Genomic DNA, 19,819 nt, shown 5'->3' with positions numbered 1-19,819 from the left:
AAAGACCTTGTATTTAGTTCCACAGGGCAGAAATAAAAACAGTGGTTTGAAGTTGCTGAGAGGAAGTTTTAGTTCTGATATATAGAAATGCTTCTTAACCAAAAGCGGAGGGGGTGTGTGTGTGTTCAGAAATAGAACAGCTCACCAGAGTAATGGGTTACCATTGCTGGAGTTTTTCAAGGTGGAATGAAGAGGTGAGAAATATTGCACGGGCCTTCTTGTTTCCATATGAATTGGACTAGGTGCATTGAGGTTTCTCCTGGCTCCCAGTTCTGAAAAAGGCAACTACATATTTATTAAAGAAGCATTTATCAAGTGCCTGCTATATGCCAGGCTCTGTGCTGGGCATGAAGGACGCAAAGAAAGGTAAAAGACAGTCCTTCTCAAGGAGCTCACATTCTAATGGGAGAGACAACATGTACACAACTATGTGCAACCAAGATACGAACAAGATGAATTGGAAATGAGTGCCAGTGAGATTGGGGATCAGCATCAAGAAGGATAAGGAAAGCCTTCTTAGAGAAAGACAGTGGGGGCTGCTAGGTGGCGCAGTGGATAAAGCACTGGCCCTAGATTCAGGAGGACCTGAGTTAAAATTCAGCCTCAGACACTTGACACTCACTAGCTGTGTGACCTTGGGCAAGTCACTTAACCCTCATTGCCCTTCCCCCCAGAGAGAGAGAGAGAGAAAGAAAGAGTGTGTGTTATTTTATCTGAGAGTTGAAAGAAGCCAGGGAGGTTAGGAAGCAGAGATGAGGAAGGAGAGAGTTCTAGGCATGTGGGAAAACAAAGTTAAAATGCTTGGAGTCTTTTAATAGCTTGAAACTACACTAAGATTTCTGGGACATCATGTGTGTGCACGCACATATACATGTGCGCACGCAGATATTCACATCACATACATATATCACAGTTTCTCTTAGTAAAACCTTTTAGGATGGCTATTATCAGAAGCAATTTGGCCAATTAGTCAAAAGATTTTATTGTTTAAACCTTCTGTTAAAGTATGGTTGCAGTTTATAAAATGTCATTATAATGAATAAAGAGTTAACAAGTTGTCATTGTTGTTTGTCTGTTGTTCTTGAAGAGGACCTTGACATCAGGGTGATGTCATGACTTGTAATGAATTGGATTTAAGTGAGGGCAGGCTCTGCAAGACCTCATTCTCTCCTCCAGAGCCATCTGGATCCAGTGGCAAGATATTCATCAGGACAAATGGAGATGGCCCCAAATGTTTAAGGCAATTGGGGTTAGGTTTTTCACTTTCTTTATTTTTCTTTGTTTCTTTTGTCTGTTTTCTTTTGTAATATGGCAGTGTTTTTTGTATGACTTCACACATGATATCACATCACTTGCTTTTTCTCAAGGAGTTGGGGAAGAAAAGGAGGGAGAGAGAATTCAGACCTCAAAATTTGAAATAATGAATGTAAAAACATTTTTTAATTTAATTTGGAAATAATAAATATATTTTTGAAAACTAACAAGATCTTAGTTTCATGTAAAAGCATCTATCCTGTTCTTTGATTATTAAAATGTTTGTTGATGTTTATGTTCATAATTTAAAGTATCCTACTCTTCCTCTCCTTCAAAAACATTTTTTTAAAGGAAATCCAAGAAGAATCTATCAGAGCAGTAGTCATTTATAGAATTGGATTCAAGACCAAAGAACCTAGAATCGAAAGAATTTCAAAAGTTTATGGCTGTACATATATAACCTATATCAGATTACTTGCTGTCTTGGGGAAGGAGAAAAATTTGAAACTAGAAATCTTATAAAAACAAATGTTGAAAACTATATCTTTAAATGTAACTGGAAAATAACAAAACATTTACATGGAAAAAAAAGTTTATGGCTTTGGGTTAAGCAAGAATAGCCAACTCTGAGTAATAGGAATGTGTAAGTGTGCAGCCTTGTTGAAATTCAACCAGCTTGGACTGGTGTTCTAAGAACTGGGACTGAAAGAAGTAGCCCATGTGGAGGAGAAACACCTAGAACAGTGTCTTAATAATTATTAAATTAATAAAGTGAAACAAATTGGATTAAGGAGATAATATTCAGTTTTTACTTCAATAACTTTTTTTATTCAGTACTTAAGATGTAGGTAGTAAGGATACAAAAATGAAAAATTACGGTCCTTGTCCTAGGAGTTTCTATTTTAATGAGATGGGAGATGGTGGATATGTCAGTATGCTCACAGATGATGTAAGAAGGAAAGAGCACATCAAAATTCAGAAATGCTCTAAGCCAGCACTTCTTAAATTTTTTCCACTTGTGACCTCTTTTCGCCTGAGGTTTTTTTTTTGGGGGGGGGTGAGGCAATTGGGGTTAAGTGACTTGCCCAGGGTCACACAGCTAGTAAGTGTTAAGTGTCTGAGGCTGGATTTGAACTCAGGTGCTCCTGAACCCAGGGCCGGAGCTTTATCCACTGCGCCACCTAGCTGCCCCACACCTGAGAAATTTTTACATAACCCTGGATATATGGATATATAAAATAGGTATATATAACCTTTTACTGTTCCAGATTTTTTGCAACTCACAGTTTAAGAAGCTTTACTCTGAGCAAATGGAGAGAAATAGAGAAACACTTGGTAAGGAGAGTAGAGCTTATAGAGGAGATATCATCCAAATAAGACTTTGTAATAAGAAAATCAGTCATGGCTTTATTAAGCACCTAGGAATAAACACTATGCTAGATCCCAGAATGTATTCGAGATCCATTTTAATGGAAGCTTGGGGGCAGGGTTTACAACAGATTTACAGATAAGCAAATGTGGCATATATTAAAGGGTTGGTTTTTTTCAGGGCAGTGGAGCGAATGACACTAATAACTAGGTTACTCAAGAATGTCTCTGGAAGGAGATGACTCTTGACTTGAGTCTTAAAGAGAGCTAGGGATTCTAGTGGACAAAGATCAGGAAGAAGATTCTAGGCAAAGGGCTACAGTCTGTGCAAAGGCAGGAGGTGGGAGCTGAAAGGACCTGTCTTAGAAATTGCAAGCAGGCCAGTTTGTCTGGAGCAATGGAAATAATTTGTAATGAGGCTGGAAAAATAAGTTGGAGCCAGAATATGAAGAACTTGAAATGTTTTGTTTTGTTTTGAAGTTTGTTTTTTATTTTAAAAATGAGAAGAACTATTCTTTTCTCGATCAGGGAAATGAGTTGGTCAAATAATATGGTGGCTGTGTGAAATGGGTAGAAACTGGATATAGTAGGACAAGTTTGGCAAGCACAGTAGTCCAGGCAAGCAGTAATGAGGATGTAACATAAGGAGAACAGGACAGATATAAAAGTTATTGTGAGGAGGTGAAATTGAGGAGACTTGACTGCTGAGCACGTGCACATTCTGAGAGGGAAGATGCTTGTGGATCTGGGTGCCTGCAAGGATGATGATACCTCTGACAGAATCTGGGAAGTTTGGAGGAAGGATGGATTTATGGAGAAATATCATTATTTTTATAGATATGTTAAATTCAACATGTCTACAGGACTTGAAGGTGGTAAAGTAGGCAGAGATAGATAGGTGTGTAGATTTGGGATTAACTAACCAGGTAAAATTGTAGAAGTATCATGTTTCTGGAATGAATTGATGGTGTATCATGAATATTGGGAAGTAAAAAATAGAGCACAAGATCAGGGAACATTTCCGTTTATATGAAGCATAGAATGCCTGAAAATTAATTGAAGGAAATAAAGCTTAAAGATAGGTTGAAGCCAGCTTGTAGTAGGAGGATTTTAAATATCATGTTAAGGCCTTTGTATTTAATCCTAGAGGCAGGCAGTAGGAGCCTCTGAAAATTTTTGAGCAGCATTACACTTGGACCTCATGAAGATTACTTCAGCTATGTGTAGGTCACTTTCTTCCCTTCCTACCCCAGTAAACTCCAAAGGTTCTCTCTTACCATTATGGTCAAATATAAAGTCCTCTGTTTAGCATTTAAGACTCTTCATAACCTATCTGGCATCTCCTTCTCCCCCCCCCCCCAGTCTTCTAATGCTTTTCTACTCTCAGTGTACTCTACTGCCATTGCCTTTGGACTGACACCCACCCCCCCTCCCCCCATGCCTGGAATGTTCTGCCCCACTCACCTCCGTTTCTTGGTTTTCATGGCTTTCTTTAGAAATCAGCTCAAGTCTCTCTTCCCCAGGGGTCCTTTCCTAGGCCTCCCATCTATTAGTGCTTTCTCTTCTGAGACTACAATTTATCTATTCTCTATAGAGCTTGTGTTTACCTCTTTATGTCTGTGTTATCTCCCCAATTTTGTAAGTTCTTTGAAGGTAGAGTCTGTTTTACCAAGTGCCTGGCACACAGTAAGGACTTAATAATGTTTGTTGAATGATTGAGTGCTTAGAGGTAGTTTCATATAGGATTAAAAGAAGGTTAGAGCAGTGTCATATAAACTTGGGAAGAAAAAGTAGAAAGTAGAAAATATATTTGAACTAAGCAGCTATGTCTTCCCTAAGTATTTCTTGCTCCAGCTAAACACCCCTAGGTATTGTGCCTATGACATGGATTGTGGACTGTGGCTCCTTGCACTCTACTTTCAGTGTTCCTCTTAAAGTGTGGCTGGGATACAATGGATCTAGTGATTATTGGCATGGACCTTGATAACCTGGGAGGCCAGGACATGCAAAGGTCTATCATTGAATTTACAAAGGATGAGGTCAGTGGAGTGGGCAGGAAAATTATGGCTAGTTATCACATTTGTTCAAGAAATAAAATCATCTAGAAATTATTAGAGATAACAGTGCAGATAAAAGCAGGACAGAGTAACAGAATTAAATGATAAGAACTTAAAAGGATCAGAAGCTGAATTCTGATGACAGAGGGAATAATCTGGAAGTTGGGGAGTCTGTTCCACATCTTGATCCTTTGTGTCAGAGTGAGAGAATGGGCAGCCAATGTTGCAAGGGTGATTTCAGGAAAAAGACATTTCATTGAGTGCCTAAAGATGGAAGAAATGTGATAGAAATCTATGATCAGTAAAAGGAAAAGGCATAGAAGGATAAGATCTGAGGAAACACAGTACTAAATAGTCTTGTTATAAAGCAGTCTAGGGGCAGCTAGGTGGCGCAGTGGATAGAGCACCGGCCTTGGAGTCAGGAGGACCTGAGTTCAAATCCGGCCTCGGACACTTAACACTTACTAGCTGTGTGACCCTGGGCAAGTCACTTAACCCCAATTGCCTCACTAAAAAAAAAAATAAATAAAAATAAAGCAGTCTAAATTATCATACCTTTTTCATAGCCTTGCTACAAGCCCTTTCAGACACCAAATCCAACTCCATGACTGCTGACTGGTGGGAAGACACATAACCATTGGGACAACACAGAATCCAGACTTCTAATAGCTCACATATCTTGGATGAGATGGGAGTCGTCAACTCTGTTCTTTCCAGTGAGATGGAGGGACAATCTTGGCATCTGCCTTACCTCTATGACTTTTCAGACCCTTAGTACTGTCATTAGATATACTGATATAATCTCAGTCCCTTGGGCCTTGCCATCTGCTCTGCTGAATCAGTAGGACTTTAGGTACTGCCATTTACCCTTTTGAAGAACTTTATTTTATAGGTTGTCTTCTCCAACTAGAGTATATGCTCCTCTAGAGCAATTACTATCTTGATTTTTCTTTTTCTGTCCCAGCACTTAGCCCTTTCCTTGGCACATAGTAAACACCTAACAAATACTTTTCATTCATTCATTCATTCATTGGCTGGTATTGAGTTTGTGATCAATCTGAATCTCTTTAGGACTTTTTCACATGAACTCTGTTTTGTTGGTTTCATCTCCATCATTGTAGATTGAATGATTTGTATCCTGGTTTTCTGATATATCATTTTAGCTATCTCTTCTTTGTGTTATTTACCAATCTAATAAACATGCCTCTTTTGTCTTGGCTGAAGTTCTCAAAAAGCATGTTTTATAGGGCAGGGCCAAAGACAGAATCTTGTAATATTCCAGTATAGGTCTTCCAAATTTACACAGATTCAATCAATACTCTTCCAGTCTTCACCTACAAATCCACTTAATGAGCTGAGCAGCCTTTTTTTTTTCTGCTTTGTCCACATAAGATGATTACAGCAACTGATTTAACAGAAGAATACATCATGTGTACAATATTTCCTCAATTCACTGTTCTATTTTCACCACCACCACCACCAAAAAAAAAAAAAAGAGAGAGAGAGATTAATTCAGCATGGTTTATTCTTAATAGAATCATTAAGATGCCTGGTGATCACTGTGTTTTCTTATTGCTCACAAACCATCTATTAAATATTCTAGTAATCTACATAAAACATATTGGTCTGTATTTTTTGTACTATACCATTTCCTCCTTTTTGAAGATTGATGTTGGATTTACTCACCTCCTGGCATTTTTATCTTGCTCCATTATCTCTCAGATTTGCAGCCGTGATCTCAGGATAATATCACAGTATTATGGAATTTGGGAACTAGAAGGGACCTTAGAGGTCATCTAGTTTAGTCACCTCATTTTTTTTAAAAGGATGGGGGTGGGAAGGATATTTACTATTAAATAAAAGGAATGACTTAGGTAAGGTGATAGAACTAATGGAAGGTCAGGGGGTCCAACTCACTCATGTCTTCTGATTCCTATATATACATTCTGTACCATTCTGCTTCCACATTCTTTTAGTAACTCCAATGTATTGTGTTTGCACCTAGATAGCTGAACTTATGTGAAGTGGCTTACTTACTATCTCCTTGCCCTTTAGTTTCCAGACTAAAATAATTTTACTTTTGTGAAAAAAAATAGAAATAAAATAGCAATTCAGTTGTTCTGCTTTCTTACTGTCATCTGTTAACATTATATCACTTATCCCAAGTAGTGTACCTATCCCTTCTTTACTTATCATCTTGCTCTAAGGTAGTGGGGTCAAGTGGCACAGTGGATAGTGTGCTGGACCTCTAGTCAGGAAGGCTCATTTCTCTTAGTTCAAATATGGCCTCAGACTGTGTGACACTGGACAAGTCACTTAACCCTGTTTGCCTCAGTTAAATGAGCTTCAGAAGGAAATGGCAAACCATTCCAGTATCTTTGCTAAGTAAATCCCAGATGGGGTCATGAAGAATTGGACACAACAGAAACAACTGAACAACAACAGCTAGGTGGTCCCGAAGGAAAGAGCATTGGATGGGACCTGGAATCAAAAGAACTGAGCTGTATTTTCTCTTGCCCATACTTAAATATCCTCCATCTCTTAAACTGATTTAAGTATGTCATGTTCTATAGTTTTCCTTTTGCCATCTTATCTATCCCCTCCTAGATGTGTTACAACTTGTCATTGTCTCTCCTCAAATGTGATGTCTAGAATTGAATGTGGCATACCAGATGTTTTTACTTAACTGCTGTTCCTTGATTTAAGGAAAGACTCGTTTGGGTGGCTAGTTTGGGGCAGATATGCTATATTTTAAAATGGATGATATAGGGGGCAGCTAGGTGGCGCACTGGATAAAGCTCCGGCCCTGGATTCAGGAGGACCTGATTTCAAATCCGGCCTCAGACACTTAACACTTACTAGCTGTGTGACTCTGGGCAAGTCACTTAACCCTCATTGCCTTGCAAAAAAAAAAATGGATGATACAAAAAGAAAGAGCATTAGCGAAACTTACATGGGGGTGGGTAGGGGAAACTTTTACTACCTACTTCAGAGTTCATAAGAAAATGCTTTATAAACATAGAAGTGTAAATTTTATGTAAATGTAAGTTGTGTGATAGGCTCTAAACAAACCCATCTTCTTGCTCCTTTACTAGTTTATTATTTTCTCTCTGTGCCTGCATCCATTAACTTGACAATTTTCTAGTGCCCTGACTTCATGTCTACATCAGTTGATATCCTACTCACTTCTGTGTCACCTCCTCCTCCTTATAACCTTTCATGGTGCCGCCTTCTTCTGAATTCTCATAGTAAAATTTTCACCAATGAATCTAGGACCTGGAAGGGACCACAGATGCTCTGTAGTAAAATGTCAGCTCCTCAAAGGCAGAGCCTGACTCCCTTTTGTATTTGTGTCCTCATTCCCTAGCACAGGGTTTGGCACATTCAGTAGATGCTTAATAAAACCTTAGGGATTGACTTAGTCAAATTCAGGCCTGACCAGAAATTCTTTCTGTCACAACAGTATCTCTTCCGACTTAAAACCATTATATTAGCAATCAACATATATTTATTAAGCAGCTGCTGTGTGCCAGGAACTGTGCTAAGCACTAAGAATAAAAATAGAATTAATGAAGTCCCCATTCCTAGGAGCTTCTATTCTATAAGTGTTGAGTCTCTGCTGGAAGACCTCTAATGGGAAGGCAGCCCAGTCTACTTTTGAATGACCCTAATTGAGGAAGTTTTCCCCTCCATCGAGGTGAAGTTCATTTTCTTTTGTTTTTTCATCCAAAATCTACTTGTTATTCCTAGTTTTGTCCTGAATAAGCCAAACTAAATGTCACACCCCCTTTAGATGAATCCATATCTTCATATGCTTGAAAAGAGTTATCATATCCCCTCTATATAGTATCTTTAACATTTCTCTTGTCAGTTTGATCAGAAAAGAATATCTGGTAATCTGGTGTGACTATATATATGATATATGTGTGTGTATTTTATATTCATATATTTATATACATATATATGTATATGTATACACACACTTCATGTGTAATCAGTCAACATTTATTAAGTGCTTACTGTGTGCCAGGTACTATGCTACGTACCAAGAAGACAAACACAAGATTGTCCCTGCTCTTAATGAGTATATACCCTAATGAGAAAGATAACATGCAGATAGCTATGTACATATGAGATACATACATATACATACACAGATATGACACATACATGTCCTGTATGTAATAAAATAGAAATAATCTCAGAAAGGGATTAGCATTAATATATAGGGCTTCTTTTTGGTTTCGAAAGCATGATTTTTTTGTCTTGACTGTAACCAGTTTATTCTCAAAAAACTTCCATGAGTTAAGCACAGTGTGTATTTTAAAATTCTAAATGTGGGTTCTAGTCCATTCTCTCCTCCCCCCCCCCCCCAGTTATTGGGAGAACTGGATAAAATCACTGATAAATTCACCAAGAGTTTAAGCTTTAAGGGTTTATTAAAAGATATAAGATAGTAAAGAGAGAGAAAGATTGAGAACAGATTTCTTATAGCATGGAAATTCTAGCCTTCCTAAACTCCCATGTGAAGTCCTGCCACCATGCCTATGTTTCAAGCCAAAGAGAGGAAGTAAGCCCTCAGTTAATGTCCCCTTCCTACTTCGTGTCCTCCTCCCAGAAATGGGAGGCTCTTCAAGTTGATTGGCTGAGAAGCAGTCTCCTGCCCATGCAGCAGTCTATAGCCTCTTGAGAACACTCCTTTAAGTGGGTACTTAGTGGTTCCTCACCCAATTCAAACACCACCAAGTCTATCAAATCAGATTCCTGGGCATCTAGCACACTCCATTATCTTAACACAATAGTTTTACTGACATCAATATCATTTTTATAATTATTGTTTAAAAGAAAGGAAGGAATATATTTTAATCTTAGTCATTTGAAGCCAACATTTTTCATTGTATTTGACCTGATTGCCTTTGCCTTTAATTATTTTTCATTTCCATTTTTGAAATCATAGGCTATATTGCTCCTTGGGTTTTACCCTTTTTTTTTTTTTATCTTTACATCATTTTATACACATTTTCTCATACTTCTAGGTCAGTAACATTCTACTACAGTTTGGACATCATCATTTGTTCAGACATTCCTTCTTCTGTCTTTGACCTCTTTGGGGCATAAACCTAGTGTTGGGATCTTTGGATCCAAGACTATTTAGTGACTTTCTTGGATAATTCCAAATTGTTTTCCAAAATAGTTAATTAATCAACAGTTCCATCAGCAGTGAATAACCTATTCTTTTTGTTTGTTTCTTTTTTGTGGGGCAACAAGGAGGGTTAAGTGACTTGCCCAAGGTCACACAGCTAGTAAGTGTCAAGTGTCTGAGGTGGGATTCGAACTCCGATCCTCCTGAATCCAGAGCCAGTGCTTTATCTACTGTACCACCTAGCTGTCCCTGAATAACCTATTCTTTTTTTTTTTTTTTTTTTTTGGCAGGGCAGTGGGGGTTAAGTGACTTGCCCAGGGTCACACAGCTAGTAAGTGTCAAGTGTCTGAGGCGGGATTTGAACTCAGGAACTCCTGAATCCAGGGCCGGTGCTCTATCCACTGCGCCACCTAGCTGCCCCCTTGAATAACTTATTCTTGATGAAGTTAGTTATCACTGCTTTCCCCTGGTTGTAAGCCATCACCTTAATAATATGTTCTAGAATTTTTCCAAGAATACAAGTTAAGCTCATTGCTTTGCCAACTTCACTATCTTTCCTTTTTATGAAAATGGGGACATTTGCCCCTAGTGATTATCACTCTTTGTATTTTTACTCCCAGCTTATAGCACAATGCTTGGCACATAGTAGGCACTTAATAAGTGCTTGTTGATTGATCTTTGAGTCCTGTCTCTTAAGTTCAGCTACTCTCTTCTCCAGTATCTTTCAAGGATCATAGACAGCAACTCCACAACCACATCCGACAGCTGTAGTTTGTCTAGGTTAATAATGACTTGTGCTTCTTGAGTGAAAGCTAGATGTTGTCTGATTATTGTTTCATTTATTTGGCGTTGCATTTCCTGCTTGAGATTTTCTGTACTCTTCAGTTCAAAGATCATTTTCCTGGGAAGAAAAGACAAAGTCAAAATGAGAATTGAGTAGTTTAGCCTTTTCCAAATTCCATTATCACCATTCCATCCCATCAAAACAGTAAGGTCCTGCATTCCTTTATCTTTTGGCCATCATAGCTTTAAAAAAAACAACAGTTTGAATTTTTCTTAGCCATCACTGTCCAGCTTCTGTTTGTTCTGGGTTTGAATAGTTTCTGGTGGAATACTGAAAGGACGGTGCTATTTTAAAAATATTATTTAAATGTGTGTCATCATGCCTTATTTACCTTTTCTTTGGATTCCTTTTGTTTTTTACATAATCACTTTTTAATATATTTTTCTCCTTTCACCTCCTCAGCAAATTCTTTTCTTGGAACAAAGTCAGTAAAAGAAAAAGTAAACAAATCAGCAAGACCAACTAGTAACCCACAGAGTCTGATAGTTTATGCAGCATTCTACATCCATAGTCCCCCTCTACTCTTGCAGTGATGAGAGGGGGATCTATTTTTTTTTTAAATAAATCTTTTCTGAGGACAGGTGTGGTCATTATAAATTTAGAGTTTTCGTCTTCCTTTTATTGTTCTTATTTATGTCATCATGTATATCATATTCTGGTTTCTGTTTACTCTGCACCAGAATTTTGGGTTTGGTTTGGTTGTTTTGGTTTTGTTTTTTTTTTAATTTTTCTTCTTTCTCAGTCTCTAATAGATTATCATCTGTATCAGTTTCCTAAATATGGATGTTCCCCAAGATAATGTCCTGGACCCACTTCTTTTCTATCCGAATACTTTCATTTGCTGACCTCATCAGCTGCCATGTTTTAGATACCATCTCTTTGTAGATAATTATCAGATATATAGATTCAGCCTTAGTCTCTCTCTTGAGCTCTAATCTGTGTTATAGGACATCATAAACTTATCCTGTTCAAAACAAGACTCATCATCACCCCCCCCCCCCCGATTTACACCTCTTTTAAACTTGTTCTTTTTGTCACTGTTATCACAAAACTTCCAGTAACCCAGGTTCACAATCCTAGAACTGTCCTCAACTCTTTGCTCCAAGTTTTGGCATTTTGACCTCTCCAGTACCTCTCCCATATGTTCCCTTCTCTCTACTTAGACCACCATCAGCCTACTTCATATTCTAGTTACCTCTAACCTGGAATATTACAATGGTGTCCCTGCCTTTTGTTCTTTAAAGTCAGCTAGTCAGTCAGTAAACATTTATTAATTGCCAGTCATAGTGCTAAGTGTGCTAAGTGCCAAGAAAGGCAAAAGTTGAGGCAGAATTGTGACTGTTAGGCAATTAACTGAATTTATTTTGCAAATTGAATTTCAAATGACAAATGACTTTTAAGTAAATGAAAATTTGAATAAATGGTATTTGATGTGGTACGGTTTAATTTATTTGACTGTTTTTAAAAATAATGATTTATTTTGGTTTTCTATCTTTCAGAAAGATGAAGTGTATCTTAATCTGGTGCTGGACTACGTTCCTGAAACAGTATACAGAGTTGCCAGACACTATAGTCGGGCCAAACAAACGCTCCCTTTGATCTATGTTAAGGTATGTAAGAAACTTTTAAGGTTTGTCATAACAAAAAAATACTTATTTTAATCTTTATGTCTGATAATACACTTCAGTTCTAGTCTTAGAATATAGTTTATTTTCTCATCTCTGGAAGCCTTTCCATTTGTCAGAGGATTGAAAATAAGAATATAGCAGTGCCACTTACTTGTGCTAAACTCGTTAAATTTGGTCTTATAAATGACATTTATAGGTGAATTGTACCTGCAGCTTAAGTTTAATAGTATAGAGAGACTTTATGAATAGCTCATTTAATTCTTGGAATATGATATGTGACAATCACACATTTACTTACTCACATTTTATTACTCACACAAATGTCACAATGATTCACATTTCTCTAGCATATGTTTTCAGAGTGCTTCCCTCATAACAACACTTTGAGGTAAGTTGTCCAGGTATTATTATCCTTATTTTGCAGATGAGGAAAGTAAAGGCCAGAGAGAATTGTTATAATGGTAGTGGTGGTAGTAGTAATAGCTCTAAATTTTATAAAGAATTTTATATACATTTCATTTGGTCCTCACAATAATGTGGTATGAAATCAGTGCTCTGACTATCCAATTTTTTTAAAAATTAAGAAATTAACACTCAGGCTAACTGACTTATTGTACAGTAAGAATGTGAGGCTAGATTTGACCCCCAATCTTCCTAACTCCAAATCCAGCATTCTCTTTCCTACACCATACCCTTTTTCAACTTACCTGTGGTTATATAGCTATCCTTTAACATTATATCATGTTGTCTCTCTATGGTGCAAAGGACATAGACTCATTGATCATAAACTCAGTATAAAAGTATAAAAGCTGATTTTAAATTGATTATTCTTTCTTTGACAGCTTGCTCTTTAAAGATGTTTTTAAGTCTCTTTAAAACTTTGGGGCAGCTAGGTGGCACAGTGGATAAAGCACCGGCCCTGGATTCAGGAGTACCTGAGTTCAAATATGACCTCAGACACTTGACACTTACTAGCTGTGTGACCCTGGGCAAGTCACTTAACCCCCATTGCCCTGCCAAAACAAAAACAAAAACAAAAAAAGAAAGAAAAAAAAAACTATAATAGTGGGGCAGCTAGGTGGCGCAGTGGATAAAGCATCAGCCCTGGATTCAGGAGGACCTGAGTTCAAATCCTGCCTCAGACACTTGACTGTGTGACCCTGGGCAAGTCACTTAACCCTCATTGCCCCACCAAAAAAAAAAAAAGAAGAAGAAGAAAGAAAGGCGAAAAATTATAATATTGAGATGCACATTAATGAGTATCTCTTTTATCAGAGAAGCTCTGATTTTAGACTGAATAATTTGGAAAAGCAAGCTAAGCACTGCTATAGTTGGGTTTTTTTAGCCATATTTTTTTAGAAAAGAAAAATTGATTAAATGTAATGTAGAAATTAAAATGAAAGGAACCCACACCCAGACAACTATGGTAGGAGCAGAATTTTGTCTGATTTTTTTTTCCCTGTATTCTGAAACTCACATAAAGCTGAGAGGTAAATCATTGTCTCAGTTAAAATTTTTACTTTGTGACTATGATCCCAGGATTTTCATTTTTAGCATATACTTAAAATTGTTAATGTTTATAGATCCATGTCCTGAGTCTGACACTTATTAATAGAATGACCTTAGGCAAGTCGCTTATCCTTTCAGTGCCCCAGGTAACTCTGAGATGCTACAGTATCAGTGAATTGCATTGGAGATGAAATGACAGGTCTGAGACTTTCCTACCCCAAATCAATTCTTTAAGCATTCATAAGTTACTCTCCCACTCTGAGGTAATGATTTTGAATAGTTGGAACTTAAAATTGAGTAAGCATAGTTTTATGTTTAGAATGTAGTTACTAATTTTTTCTGGTGTCCAAAGGTTCTAATGGAAATGTTCACATTATTGGAATTCTGTCCTAGATTTTGGCTAAAAGATAGCCAAAAAAAAATTCAACTATTTATCTTCCCTTGTTCCACTCCCTTCCTAAAAGCCACACAAACCTGCATAATTTTTGAAATCATGAACCCACCTCGTTTTTGTTATTTAAAGCTCCCTTTACTTCATGTGTAAGTTTTTCTAAGTAGTGACTATCCTGAGGTCTAATTACTTCATCTATCTTATACTATCTTATGTACTAGAATGGAATTTACAGAGAGGCTAGGCCTATTTGGACAATGTCCATGTAGGTTTACTTACTTACAGTATCAAAAAGACTTTATAACGTGGTCTTAATTGTAGCCTTTACTCAAAGAACAACTGCGCTTTTTTTCAGGGCTCAAATGCCAGGTCCTATATAATAAATTCTATTGTGATCCTTTCAGTTGCTAGTATTCTTCCTCCCTACACTCAGAATTTATTTGTCATTTACTTTGTATGTATTTTGTGTTTACTCATCTGCATTCATAGTACTTTTCCCAATAAAATAAAAGCTTCCTAAAGAGAGGGGCTCTTTTTCTTTACCCATTTTTGTCTTTTATCCCTACAACCAAATGTGGTGCCTGCCACATTGTAAGTGTTTAATACACAGTTGTGGAGTGAATGAATGAAAGAAAAGGCAAGCAACAGGGTAGAAAGCTTCTTACCTTAAGAATTCTTTTTGTTTTTTTGAAGACTTTAATAAAAACATAAACTAAAATTAAATCTAAGTACTTCATTTTTTCCTCTTCTTGAAAAGTTGAAGAGAAAGGAAATCTAGGGTATAGAGTAGGACTACTAGTCTGTTTTGAACATTATTAGGAAATTTTTAAACAAGATAACCCTTTAGGATTCTGTCATTAATAAGTCTCACTGCTTTTAAGACATTGGTGTGTGACAGAACTGTCAAATGAATCATTTTAGCAAACTAATACACAAGAGCTCAAGTTTCTTATTTGGAGGATCCTTTTTTAATGGCAGTGAATGAAAGACTTATCTTTCAATATACTTAAAGATTTAGATAATAATTCCTTTTTATTTGCTAAATGTTACCAAAGTTATAAAGACCATTGATGACATTGGTATGGCAGTATACTCTTGATGCCTTCTGTAAGTTCAGAGGAATGATGTATTCAGTGTTACCATAATTCTTTCCTTTTAAACATGCTTATTTTGACTTGAAGATAAAATTTCCTAAACCTTTCATCCTCATTAAATAATATTCTAAAAATCTTTTTTATAACCTCACACTTTGGAGTTCAATATGATACTAAATTGATAAACAAACTATAATGAAATCCAAGCAGTGATTTATCTTTGCTTCATCATACCCCTTTGAAGGAATTAAAAACTGCAAGGTCATTCATGTCAAGATTTACTTCATCTGAGTCATTGTCCTATCAGCAACTTCTAAAGGGGCTGCCACAAATGTTACTCTTACATCCCACATGAGCCTATTTAAGGATGGTGCCTGGCTAGTTGCCTCAGTGATGATTGTTTCCCAAATGACATGCTGTGTAGGTGGCCAACAAGTCAGAAGCAAGTAAGAGATGTAGACCCTGCTGAGGGATACCACCAAAGAGGTTCAGGAGAAAATAACTCTTCACATGGATTCTTTGCCCCTCAATTGAGTATTTAAGTATCAACCTTTGGAATAAAATGGGAAAATCCCACAAGGTGATACCTAGTCTTGGGCATCTCTGTAGCGTTAGTCTATATGGTGGTTTAAAACCCAATTATCTCTGAAAGAGACTCATCAAGGATGACAGTGATATTGTAGCCCTGATTCATCAATGTTATGACAAATTGTTAAAAGAGACTGTTAGGTCTCTCGCATCCTGTCCCAGTCCAGAAGATCCTGGGAGCCTCTGAAGAGTGTTTATCCAGGGAAACTGATGTTGTGGTAGAAACTGGAGAGAGGTTTATGCATTTAATTACTTAGCTGTGAATAAGAGAAACACTTAAGGAAAAGTAGCAGGAACTAATTTTCCCTTAAACTTATTTGTCTTGTTTCATTGTTTACTTATTAAGGATAGCCCTGTGTTTGATATAAGGAAAGTAACACTCTTTATTGTTTATTTCAGTTGTACATGTATCAACTGTTTCGAAGTTTAGCCTATATCCATTCCTTTGGAATCTGTCATCGGGATATTAAACCACAGAACCTCTTGCTTGACCCTGATACAGCTGTCCTAAAACTTTGTGACTTTGGAAGGTAAGTTTAACCCTCTTTTGAATGTTCACACACCATTCTAATCCTGTTACACATTTAATAAATAATGTATGTAAGGCACTCTGCAAACTTTTAAAGTACTATATAAATATAATCTTTTCTTATTATACATGCACATCTAAACACTGTCATTTTGATAAGTTTGTACATACTGTGACATCCTCTTGATGGTAGGGTTCGTTTTTATCTTAGTCTAGAGATGAGGAAGAGACTTCAGTCGTAACATTTTACTCTTTTTCCCTTGTCTTTCCTACTAGCTCTTCCTCTTCTCCTGTAGCTCCCACCCTTCTTCTGCCTTCGTTTACCTTATACCTTGCCACTGATCGTAAATCTTCCCTAGCCTCTCAGTTTCTTCTTTTCTTTCATAGCATCTCTCTGATCATCTGGTATATCCTTTAAAAATTTCATCAGTCCCGTTTAGAATATTACCTATTTGCTGTCTTTGAATTATCTTAAATTCTTTAAGTGAAATATAGTCTTGTTCTGCTAAGAGTACCTCATACATCTTAGACAAACACTGCAAATGGACAATAAAGTAAGCCTCAAATTGAAGAGGAGAAAGAGCCAGATTATATTTGGGAAATTGATTACCACTTTCAGTGATTCCCAAACTACTCCCCATCACAAAGTCTGTCTTTGAAACAACAGTTATCTTGGAGTGACTTTATGTAACTGAGAATAATGAACTTGTGCAATCTCACGAAAATCAGAATTGCTGGTGACTGATGAAATTCAGTCATGAAAAAATTCATTTCTGGTTAAGTAGAGACTCCTTTATATTTCCAGCCATGACATGCATGAGATTTGGATTAAAAGTCCTCAGCAAGGACATGTATGACTGAAAGAGGCAGAATGATATTCATGTAGAAAGAGCCAATGATAACAATATAGTTAAACATTCTACAGGAAGGCCTCTGTACCTTAAACTGATCCTCCGTGGAAAATTTTGTAGGAGATAAAACTACATTGTAGGAATGAGTGGGCAGAGGAAGTAAGTACCAGCAGCTCTTAAATGATGGACTGAGCCCACCCCATCTTCTAGTTTGCTTTCTTTGTCATAATTTTTCCTATCCCTTATGATCTTCCAACTCTTCTTTTTTTCTAGGTTTCACATAGACATATTCATACCTTCTAATTTTCATATTTCTACTTCAGAATACCTTATAGTGCGCGTATGAAACTTGCTGTTTCACACAGAATCTTTTTTTTTTTTTTTTTTTTTTTTTTAGTGAGGCAATTGGAGTTAAGTGACTTGCCCAGGGTCACACAGCTAGTAAGTGTTAAGTGTCTGAGGCCGGATTTGAACTCAGGTACTCCTGACTCCAGGGCCGGTGCTCTATCCACTGTGCCACCTAGCTGCCCCACACAGAATCTTTTAATGATACTTTTTGTTTTTATATAAGTAATTTTCAGACAGAGAACTCCTCACATTCCCCACAAACTAAAACAACTATGTAAAAACAGCTGATAAAGGATCTGCATCTAACAGTGTATATGCAGCATTCTTTCTATGGATTCCTACCTCTCTACTCAGATGTAGCTGGTGGACATGGTAGCTATTCATAGTTTGGCTTCCTTTTTTTTTTTTTTTTTTTTTTTTAGTGAGGCAATTGGGGTTAAGTGACTTGCCCAGGGTCACACAGCTAGTAAGTGTTAAGTGTCTGAGTCTGGATTTGAACTCAGGTCCTCCTGACTCCAGGGCCGGTGCTCTATCCACTGTGCCACCTAGCTGCCCCTTGGCTTCCTTTTTTAAAAGCGTTATTATAATTGTATATATTGTTTTCTGATTCTTCTTCCCTCTGTATCCCATCATGTGTGTTTCTTTGAGTTCCTCATATTTGTCATTTCTTCACAATAATATTGTTATATTTGTATATTCCAATTGTTCAACCATTCTCTAGTTGAATAGTTTCTACTTTGTTTCTAGCTCTTTGCTGCCACAAACAAAGCTGCTAAGAACATTTTGGAATATGTGGGCCTTTTAAAAAATTTTTTACTTCTTTAGGAGAAAGAGAGGGAAAGGGATCTATATAGAGAGATCTTATTTATATTTATATTTATGTTTATATCTATATTTTGTGCAGAGAGAGAGGGAGGGAGGGAGGAATGATATTTCTTATCTGGTTGAAATAATATAGATGTTCACTTCATATAATTCTTTCTAGGATATGTTTTTGATTTGGACTCTCAGTTGTCTCTAGGAAAATTTCCCATATCAACTGATTGTATACATGCTACCTAGATCTTGTATCTACAACGGGTATCGTCTTTTTGACCTTTCTGATTTCACATTGTCCAAATGTCTAATGGCTTTTCTAGGGTTTAGTTTACTTCTGAGCTTATGGCTCACTGACCTCTGATTACAAGGAAAGGTAAGGAATGCCTAATGGGAACTACTGCATAATACCTAAAGCAATGTTCCAAAAACATTCCATACTTAGAGTAAAAAATAATGTTAAATTAGATATGAAAGAATTTATGATACTAGATTTTTCATTGATGGAATATTCTTATCCCAGCTGCAAAACACTTATTATGGGTCATTTTTTTAGGGTATGGATGTAGTTTTATTAAGATATCTCATGATAATAGAATCGAGAATAAGGATTTTGCCTTTACAGGCAAAATCTCATTCAACAGACCCATTGGCTCATTTGACAGGTTTTCCTGGGATGAAACTTTTTTAAACATGGTTTGCCTTGAGCACAGGATAGACTAGAAGGGATGTTTTCCTCATTGTTGAGCTAGTGATGTGTCAGTGGTGCTGTCCCAAATATAGGCCAATCAAAGGAAATTTGGGACCCAACTGAGGGAAAAGCATACTGATCAGACTATGGCTGTACATACACCATTCTCATTCACTGGGAAGCAAAGAAGAGAAGGGAGTTACCTTCTTCTTAAGCCAAAAGGGCAGAAAACCTTCAGCTTACCTCAAGTGGAAAGGGAGCAAGAAAAGGTAGTGTCCCTTCTAGCATTACAGATGGGAATAACTTTGCAGCCTGCAATAAATTCCTATACTTACTAGATTAGTTATACCTATAATAATTCTTTTTCTAATGACTAAATATTGTAATGCATCTTCTTTATCAATGGATTTAATTTTATTTGGGGGAGGGAAATCCTGTGATTTCATTGGTTTGGAGATTTCCCAATATGCAAACTCTCTCTATTAATGCAGATCAGTAGTTTACCTGTAAGTTAAAGTCTTACAGAGTTGCCTGGGGTGTGTAGTTATGTTAAACTTATGATTTCACAGTTAATGTTTTAAAAATGAGGCCCTGAATCCAAGCCTTCCTTATTTCAAGACCAGGCTTCTAACACAGATATTACTATATTATAAAAAGATAAGAGCTATTGATATTATTTGTTATGTTCAACCATGACTTCATTTCAGT

The 19,819-nt window shown here is 36.9% G+C and overlaps 1 protein-coding gene across 5 annotated transcripts in view; it reads left to right on the top strand.

The window, feature by feature from the left end:
• The window catches only part of GSK3B (glycogen synthase kinase 3 beta), a 279,430-nt gene that overhangs the window by 134,753 nt on the left and 124,858 nt on the right, over positions 1–19,819 (top strand). For all 5 annotated transcript variants that reach the window (XM_043990488.1, XM_043990491.1, XM_043990490.1 and 2 more), the window contains exons 4-5: positions 12,166–12,276; positions 16,276–16,406. In XM_043990488.1, coding sequence (XP_043846423.1) covers positions 12,166–12,276; positions 16,276–16,406 — 242 coding nt within the window. The remainder of the gene's footprint in view (positions 1–12,165; positions 12,277–16,275; positions 16,407–19,819) is intronic.

Source organism: Dromiciops gliroides, chromosome 3 (genome assembly GCF_019393635.1).
Source record: "Dromiciops gliroides isolate mDroGli1 chromosome 3, mDroGli1.pri, whole genome shotgun sequence".
Classification (NCBI taxonomy): Eukaryota; Metazoa; Chordata; class Mammalia; order Microbiotheria; family Microbiotheriidae; genus Dromiciops; species Dromiciops gliroides.
The sequence above is the reverse complement of the archived record's forward strand: the minus strand, read 5'-3'. Positions and strand labels throughout refer to the sequence as shown.